At 39.3% G+C, this 9,780-nt stretch overlaps 1 protein-coding gene across 1 annotated transcript; it reads left to right on the top strand.

Annotated features, from left to right (window-relative positions):
- The first annotated feature begins 4,207 nt into the window (after nt 1–4,207).
- On the top strand, nt 4,208–9,572 carry HS3ST5 (heparan sulfate-glucosamine 3-sulfotransferase 5). The gene is made up of 2 exons (XM_009809635.2): nt 4,208–4,314; nt 8,642–9,572. The coding sequence occupies exons 1-2, from the start codon at nt 4,208–4,210 to the stop codon at nt 9,570–9,572; spliced, it is 1,038 nt and encodes a 345-aa protein (XP_009807937.2).
- Nucleotides 9,573–9,780: the final 208 nt, after the last annotated feature.

The raw sequence follows: 9,780 nt of genomic DNA on the forward strand, positions 1-9,780 counted from the left end.
CATCAAGACTGTATATCTTCAGTCTGTTTACCAAAGGTATATATGTTGCCTTCCTTTCTAACGCTTCTCTCCATAATGAACCACATGCTATTCATTTATCAATAGCATCTTCTCATTTCTGCTCCATGTGTCCAAAAATTTCCCTCTGATCATTTTCAGACAAGTTCCTGGCAATCTTGTCTCATTGTCTGTTTATTTGGAATAGGTGATTATAGCAACAGCTTCTGTTTTCAGTGCTTCTGCACAATTTGTGGTGTTTATCAGTAATACCGTCATTATTGGTATGATTTTTTCTGTTTTCTCCTACTCATTTGACTTTGACTTAACTTGAACCTAAAACTAACTTTTATGAGACTTCACTGAAAAATCACATTATTTGGCCAGCACATGCAATATCTTCCTTTAACCATGATCACTTCATCTTGTCAGGAACAGTCCATCTGTTTTTCCATTGGTATTATCATCACAGTTCTACATATTCTCTTGGCAATTCACCCAATAACCCCAGTCCTCTCACCAGCAGGGATGGGAACATGGGGAATGGGGTTGGGTGAGGCATTCACATCAATACAGTGAGAAGGCTACTTTCTAGTGATGAAAAAAGAAGCTTCTAAATGAAGCTTCTTTACTTAACCTCACCATGTCAATCTAACAAGTTGGATCAGCTGTGCATCTGAAATCACAGAGCACATTAAATATTTTTCTCTACATGATGTTGCACACACTTCCATTTCTAGAAATTATGCATTCCACTTTGTGAATTGTTTATCTTGTTCTTTGTGCATCGTGACTCTCTTGGATAGCCAGGAAGGGACTTTCCTCATATGCATATTTAACTAGGTTGTTAAAGATAGGTATTTCTGATGTAAGCCCGGTGGAGATGTGCAACAATATACTGTCATCTCTTCTGGTAGGAGGTTCCACGTTCAGCATCCAGCTACCAGGAGAGTTCTGCCTGCAGCTTTCCCAAGCCTCCTCCTACCGGTCAGTAGCTTGTGAGCCAGTTCAGCTGTCGTCCCTAACAGAAAGCAAAATTTTCTAAAACACACCCTTATTTGCCTCAAATAACTGCTAAAATCTTGTCACTTTGGATTACATTGTATCTTGCCTTCCAGCTTCTTGTTAAGTTTAAAAGTATGCATTCCTTATAGAAAACTTTGTGCAGCTTATAATGTGTCCCAAAATTTTCATTTCTTCCTTTTCATTTCTTCTTTCCATTTCATTTAAGTGTTGCCATGTTAGTCTCCAGCAACATTTCCACCTTAGGGACCTTCATCTTAATCATATTCTGGTTGTATTAACTCCGTGGCTTAAATAGAAGTGTTTCTTCAGTCCTCTCCTCTGTGACGTAGAGCTATCTCAGTACATCTGTTGCAAGATGTAGCCATTTCCGAAACTGAGATATTATTTCTCTGCTTTTTTTTTTTTTTTTTCATTAAGAAACCTAACATCTGAGGAAAGTATTACAGAGCTCACAACCTCTCTGGAATAAAACTTCTTCTGTGGACTTCAAATTAGATGCTGAAAGTGATAACAAAAACGAAACAAGCAAACAAATAATGTTATATTTCCATTTCTAGTGGGTGTTTAGTGCTTGTCATTCTCTGGAAAAGTTTTCTATACTCAGGTACATGCAAACACAGAGCAAATGGAAGGGGGTTGGGTTTTTTTGTTTGTTCGGTTGGTTGGCTTGGTTTGGTTTTTTTGCATTGAATCTTATTGCAAACATGAATATTGCAGTCATGAGACCTTGTGGAATCTACTTCAGGAAAAAGCTTGTCATTAATTTGATTTCACTATGGCCTGATGACCTCCACAGCCTTAGTGAGGCCTGCAGGTAGGACTTAACTGGAGTCCAAGAGCCTGTATAAGGGAGAACACATGGACAGCACTTTAGTTTCATGTACAGAGGGCTGCATATGTATATGTTTTCTAAGACATGAAGTTCAGAACCAATCGTTGTAATGATGAAGTGATACTTTTATTTAGAGAGAGCAGCACTGAAGGATTTAGAACTGGAAACCTGTGAAAATTTGCTGTCATCATCATCATCATCATCTTGTCCTTCTGTTTCCTCTTTTTAATTAAATAACTTAATTAAAAGAGTAATTAGCAGTAGCATATCAACATAGAGATATAGTATCTGTGCATTTTTCTTAATAATTAAGCTTCAGCTATGGGTTTTCTGCCTTGCTCAATATCTAGAATTCCTCATTTATGTCATTTTTATATTTGTTTTTCAATGTTAAGAAAAAGTATACTACAAAAAAAGGCAAAAGTTTCTCATGTAGTTAAGGCACTAGATAGGAATTCAGACATTGCACACTGAATCCCACTGGTGCTACAGGTTTTCTCTGTGACCTTGAGCAAATCACTTAATCTTTCCGTACCTCTGCTCCTCATTTATTTTTTAAAGGATGATAATACTTCTTCTGCCTCTGTATTTACATTGCAAACTGCTTTTACTCTGTGTTTTATATGATTCTTGTTGCAATAAGGATCTTATCTAAGAATTCTTATTATAGAGTTGTGTTTATCTATGAAAAAAGCAATATATTCTGTATGATAGGTTATCCTGCATGAGAGGTTACCCTGAGCTATGACCTGGCTGTATAAGGAGTTCTATTATTATTAGCACATCATATTCCATGGCTCTTTTATCAAGAGATGGTGGGCTGGTCTTACAAAGGCTTTCTATATAGCAGTAAAATAAATGTGCTTGTGAATGACTATTCTGCCACACTTGAAGATAACCAGTATGGAGTGACCTGCAACCATACCATTAAACTCAGCCAGCACCAAAGCAGGCAGGCTGCATGCATGCTATCTATTGGGAATGGTCCCTGGCTTGTAGTAGCTCCCAAACTGTATCCTGAAGTCTCGTGAGAGCTTTCTGGGCCAAAAATTTAACAGTATGGGCAGGACAAAGAAACATTTGCAGTCTCTGTTTAACAGCAGGCAGTCAAACCTTGGACTCTCACGACCCATTCTGCTTTTGTATATAGTTATATGCTTATAATAATCTGTCCCGGTCTTGCTTGATGCAAGTCCTAAGGCTGGAAAAGAAGAAAGTGAGCTGCAAAAGGAGCTTTACTAGTAGTAAAACATAAGAAACTTGACATCAAAAATTGTTCAAATTAAATCTAGTCAAAATTTGGAAAAAACCCAGTTTCTCTTGAAACTACTCCATAACATGTTAAACACTCCCTGGTTGAGGGACTGAGAATATGGATGAGTAGTTCAGGTGATTCCAGTTTATATTTGTGGTTATCAAGAGGATCAATTTGGTGATTGAAGCATTCATTTGGTAGGTAGACAATATGGCTTTACATCCCCTGAGCCATTGAGAGGATTTGAACTTTAGACTCCTGTATATTTATAAGAAAGTCCAGGATTGGTACAGAGTGAAGAACCACGTCATCTTTGGCTGTGCTCTGAAAGAAGGGACTTATCTTTCTCCTCAGTTCTTCTAAGAAGCTATTAGGCATGCAGCTTTGAGTCTCCTGAACACAAACCTACTGCCTAGGAAAGAGTCAGGATAAAGACAAATAGTTTTACTCAGCACTTTCTTCTACCTTACCTAGGGACCTCCTGGTTATTCTGGTTCAATCTTTTTGGCACAAGGTCACATCGTCTGACTCATGCCTGCCTCATATCTAAAGTATTTGAGGCAAAGCTCATTTGCGGGCTTTAGTTGGTCTCTGGTGCACATCAGAAAAGGAAATTTAAGCCTATGCTTTGGTGTTGCTGAAATCTGGGGATATAGGCATGCTCAGTTGGAGGATGCCAGTTTGTGTTCCATCAGGTCTTGAGATGACAGCTAAGGCTGGTGTCAGGCAGATGAGGTGCTTAAGGGGTTCTCCACAGAACAGCCCAAGCTGACAGAAGAGAGCTGATTGATAGGATGCACTGGTCAAGACTCACAGTATGGCTATCAGACAGCCCCAGTAATGGTGGGTGTAGCTGGACTGTCACTTCCAGAATTATCACCCTATCCTGGATACATTGCCTGGTATTACCATGTGGGACAGAAAAACAGTAGCAAACAAAAAACGTACTTATTTTGCAGTTTGAAAAGATTTTGCAAGTGTGGCTTAATCACTTGCAAGAACTGATTAAACATTACCCTGCATATTGCTTTCTGATGAGTGTTTTATGTGTTCTTGTCTCTGCAGACTGAAGAAGTCCTGAAGATTGATGGAGGGCCATGCTATTCAAACAGCAGGCGTTGCTGAGACAGAAGCTCTTTGTGCTAGGCAGCCTTGCTATTGGAAGTCTCCTATATCTAGTTGCCAGAGTTGGGAGCTTGGATAGGTAAGTCAATAAGTAGCTGCTCTCTTAATTATAAATGGGCTCAGATTGTCTGAATTTTTGCTTACAGGCTCTGATTATTTTTTTTATTCTTTAATTTTTTTTAGTGCCTACCTCTGTATAGAGAGACAGAAATACTGTCTATTCTAGTACTGGTTTTCATTGTTCTTTCCTCGCCTTTGGAGAAGAGAGTAGGAAAATAGAGTGGTGGGTCACCCCTGTCAAAGTATTTCTGTCTGTGCATTTGTATTCTAAGCACATTGGCACTTGTTTTCAGAGAAGAAATAAAACAGCATCCAGTAAAAATGTCATTACAGTAGTTCATTTTTGTCTGTGTGCATCTGTGTGTTGACCTCTAGTTTCAGCAAAACAGTTATGATGTATTTATATATCGTCTTTTCTAAATTTATGAGCAAGCAATTAATGTGCTACAGCGGTAGTTAAAATTAAGTATGAGCCTGCAGAGTAGCTCGTCAAATTTTGAATACTATTTCACTTGAAAAATTGCTTCAGGGTTTGAGAATTTTAACTATGTTAATTAGCCAGTATTTTCTGGAGCTGAATGTGCTAAATAAGTGGGGCTTCTCTGCAAGTGATTTCCTGGAGAGCAGTAGAAAATCCAGCAGAGGAAGTCAGAGAGTATTTGGCACTTTTGACCAGACTGCCTTTTGTCTGGTTATTGACAGTGCAACAGTAGTGCTACCTGCACTAACACTGCTGTTTGTCACCTTCAGAATGGCCCAGGATTGCTCTAGTAGGTGCTACACAAAGACAGGATAAAAAAAAAGCTGTTTCAAAAGAATGAATGAAACAAGACTTCAGGATTTCCAGAAGCTGGTAGACAGCTTGACAGTGCTAATGCTCTATTAGTGTTCTTCTTTCAAACAATGGAAAATATTAGTTGAGTTCAAAACTGTGACGCAGTGCTGTGTAAATATGCAGTGCATGGAAAGTGAATTGAAAACAGAGCTACCTAGTGTCCATTGCTAGGCAGAGCTCTCTCTGAGGTCACCGAGTGCCTTCTTCGGCTGCTTAAATCCACTCCAGAAGAAAAGGGAGACTGTGTACTCAGCTAGGACCAAGTGCATTGCAAATTAAGCCCCAGAATTTATATCTTCTTTCCCCTGGTGGTCAAAGCATCTCTGATGCTTCAGAGGTGAAAACTTCACTGAGACTAATGTGATTCTGTAAATGGAGGCAGAATTCCTTACTGGTCCCTGCAAAAGTATATTTTATCCTCAGAGGCATGAAATCTAATTAACCTTATGCTATTATCTTTGCTTGCACATCTTCAGAATTTACTGATGCCTATAAAATTATCTCACCACAGTATTTGACTCACTGACCTCCTGCAGCAGTGAATTCCACCGGTTTCATATATAATATTGCCAATGGCAATAAAATTCAGTTTCATTCTCTTACATTACCCAGTGTAAAAAATACCACACTGCTAAAAAGCAGACCTTTATTTGGACTGGTTATGAAAGAGAGAGAAGGAAGGACTAGAAAGGATGAGACACAGATGAATTAACTGGAAATGTTCTTCTGTCTCAGCACTAGAGCACAGTCCGAAGTTGTTGAATCTGTCAGTAAAAGCACCCTGAGTGGCTTCAATAGGCTTTGGAATAACTAATTGTTCAGGAAGAAATCCAGATTCGTTTATGCTCAATTTATGCAGATCCAATTTGAACAAGAAAGCTGGGGATGGCCCACATTTAATAGCCTGAGATTAGGCTCTTCAATGTGAATGTTTTGAGTTTTCATAGGCCTGAAGGGAAATTACCACTAGTTTATCTGATTTATTGAGTCATAAAGTCTGATAAGCTGAGCACTTCTCTCCAGGGGAGGCCGCTGTCCTTCAGATCCTGAGTGCATGGAACGGCTTCACATGTGGAAGCTCAAACAGATTCTGTGCCTGGCAATTTTGAGAAGACCTGGACCAGTCTTTTAATTGCCTGACTCTCTCATTGGCAGTATGGGGAGCCTCCGCACTTGATTTTGATGCTCTGAACCGCTCCTGCCAGAACCAGGCTCATAATCTTTTGCCACTGTGACACCTCCATTGAAAGCAAATTAGCAAGTGTTCTGGATCAGGAGAGACAGTATGTCAAAAATATAGTTCCCTGAGATTAATTGTTCTACGGTGGGTTTTCTCAAGAAGAACATTTGTGGAGTTTTACTGTAGCAGTTTGAGAAATACCCTGTTTTGGGAGAGCAAATTCAGTGATATAATAAAAGTCATGTACTCTTTCTTTGCAAAGGACTCTGCTATTTTAATGGGAAAAATTACTCAGAGAATCAAAAATATTAACATGTTGTGCTATAACAATAAATAGTTACATGTGGGGATTCAACTACCAAGATCTGACAGCCTACTTAATACCACGACTGACAAGATCTTTTTAAGGATATTTTTTATTGTTTAGAGACAGAAGAAAGGGGAAAGAGTAAAAAAAACTGAAATGTAAAGTGTTGAGGAAGGACTTTTAACAACACCCGATCTTTTCCCTTAGGCTAGAGGATGTCTTGAGTATTTATTTACTTTTAAAGGAAACCACCCTGTTTGACAAGCTGTTGTGTTACACTGAAGGCAGTGCTAACTGTCTTTTTGAGCAAAAAGATAAAATTAGTTGAGATGGGTCTGGAACTGCTGTTGTGGAATCCTTTTTGCTTGAAAACAAATAACAAATACACAGAAGGAGAGGGAAGAGAAGAACAGAGATAGCAATTGCAGCTTCTGTTTCTTATGCTTTTAACTGCCACCTCACTGCTGCAGAAAGACTGTCTTACCAGCCACACCACAGTCTGACCAAATTGTACCACTGTCAAGTTAAGACACTGCTTTCTGCTTACTTCTCATCACACTTTCTAATTAGTCTGCAGGACTTAGCTAGAGCTCGTGTGAACCCAGCAATGCCATCTGGGTTGTTTTCTTCGGCTCTGTCTGGACAGGCTATATCTCTCAGCATCCGGATAATCCAGGAAACAGTGATGGGTGGAAAAGCCATAAAGAAATAAATAATTCTGTCCTGAAAGCAGGGTTTGAATAATACACAGTAAATGAGTGACGGGCCACATGCTGAGAAACCAGAATAAATACTGAATACCTAAACAGCTATTAATGAGCTTTGCCCATCTGGTATACTGGCTGAGGCAGGGGTCCTGTGAAAAATAATAGCATGTGGCCATGTAATTTAAAAACCGTATCATAATATATATGCACAGCGAGCTCATATTAAAATTGCCTAGGCAACCTTTGTTCTTACATATCCTTAATTTTGGAGAACATGGCTCTCCAAATAATTAGTAATGATATTTTTTCTTTAGGACTTTGGAAGCTCTTGCTACGCACCAATGTCATCTTCAGTGCAATACTGGCCTGTATAATGACCAATGCACTGACTTGGGAGTGGAGGTGAGGGCTCATTGAAGGTTCTGTAGTAGCAAAATTTTAACATTTTTCTTACTGAATCATTTCTTGCATTCAGTGACATCAAATACAAGAAGGAAGCATTAGAAAAGTGGAAAATAGGTGAAATAACTGCAGGTTAATATAAAAGAATAGCACAAAAAAACAGGGGCAAAAGAAGAAACAGTAAGGCACAAAACTACGTTCAGTGGGAGGATACATAAGTGATGATAAGAAAATCATTGATGTAATGATGCATTAAGTGCATTTTTAAAATCTTTTCTTGCCATTCTTTCTGTGCCTTGCTAATCATGCCTGATTCAGAACCTCAGTCTTCCTGATTCTGTCCTGGGAAAAACACCAGGCATCTTCTAAAGAGGAGGGGAAATATTGAAATGTGATGTCTAGAGAGCTGTTTTGCATCCCTTTTGCTCCTCTTCACTGAAAAGGCCAACTTTGGATCAGTAGCTAATAAAGTCAACACAATGGGAAGCACAGGAAAGAATTTAGGCTAGAATAGGAAAAGTGTTGGAAGAAGATGACTTAAATGAACTGGATTTTCAGATCCAAATGACCAAATAAAATTCATCTTAGAATGCTTGAAAAACTACCCAAGAAATCACAAAGTAATCAGCAATAGGGGAGGTGAAGCAAGGTTCAAGAAGCCCCAAGAACAGTAATCATAGTGCCTATGCTTGAAAAAAGCAGAAGGGTGGAGTTAGGAATTATTCAGCCAAATCACCGCAAAATACCAGAATAAATAATCAAACTGTTTGCAAACAATTTCATCACCAGCAGAATAAAATACAAGTTGAAAGATGGGCACATCACATTACATTGCAAAAGTTTTTTATGAGCGTGACAGAAAACTTGCCTTAAGAGTTATCCTTCTTTTACAAATACCTCTTATTTTGTTTGCAGACTGCAGCCCCTCTGCCCCATTGATGGTCGATTTGGATCCCGTGGCCAGGACGAAATCCCGCTGAGAGCTCTGCAGTTCAAGCGTGGGTTGCTCCATGAGTTCCGAAAGGGCAATGCCACCAAGGAGCAAATACGACTGCACAATCTGGTTCAGCAGCTTCCCAAGGCCATTATCATTGGGGTGCGGAAAGGAGGGACCCGAGCACTGCTGGAGATGCTGAACCTTCACCCCGCAGTGGTCAAGGCTTCTCAAGAGATTCACTTCTTCGACAATGACGAGAACTATGCCAAGGGGATTGAGTGGTACCGGAAAAAAATGCCTTTTTCTTACCCTCATCAAATAACAATTGAGAAAAGCCCTGCATATTTTATCACTGAGGAAGTACCTGAAAGGATTTACAAAATGAACTCATCTATCAAATTATTGATCATTGTCAGGGAACCTACCACAAGAGCTATTTCTGATTACACTCAGGTGCTGGAAGGTAAGGAAAGGAAGAACAAAACTTACTACAAATTTGAGAAGCTGGCTATTGATCCTAATACCTGCGAAGTGAACACTAAGTATAAGGCAGTGAGAACCAGCATCTACACAAAACATCTGGAGAGATGGTTAAAATACTTCCCAATTGAGCAGTTTCATATCGTAGATGGAGACCGGCTCATCACAGAACCACTGCCAGAACTCCAGCTGGTCGAGAAGTTCCTAAATCTTCCTCCGAGGATAAGTCAGTACAATTTATACTTCAATGCCACCAGAGGGTTCTACTGCTTGCGATTTAACATTGTCTTTAACAAGTGCCTGGCAGGTAGCAAGGGACGCATCCATCCAGAGGTGGATACCTCTGTCATTACCAAATTGCGCAAGTTCTTTCATCCTTTTAATCAAAAATTTTACCAGATCACTGGGAGGACATTTAACTGGCCCTAAACTAAACTTCATACAATACTTTCTGTTGCACCTGAGACATGCAATAAATGTCTCTGCTAAAATATGCACTTTTCATAGACACAGATATCAAAGTAACTTTTTTCCATGCATACGTGTACATATGCAGTGTGTGACCAAATATACAGTGGGATCAATTTTTTCTACAGAGTAGTAACTAACATAAATTTAATGTTAGCATAGTCGCATC

This window comes from Gavia stellata, chromosome 2, assembly GCF_030936135.1.
Source record: "Gavia stellata isolate bGavSte3 chromosome 2, bGavSte3.hap2, whole genome shotgun sequence".
NCBI classification, from domain to species: Eukaryota; Metazoa; Chordata; class Aves; order Gaviiformes; family Gaviidae; genus Gavia; species Gavia stellata.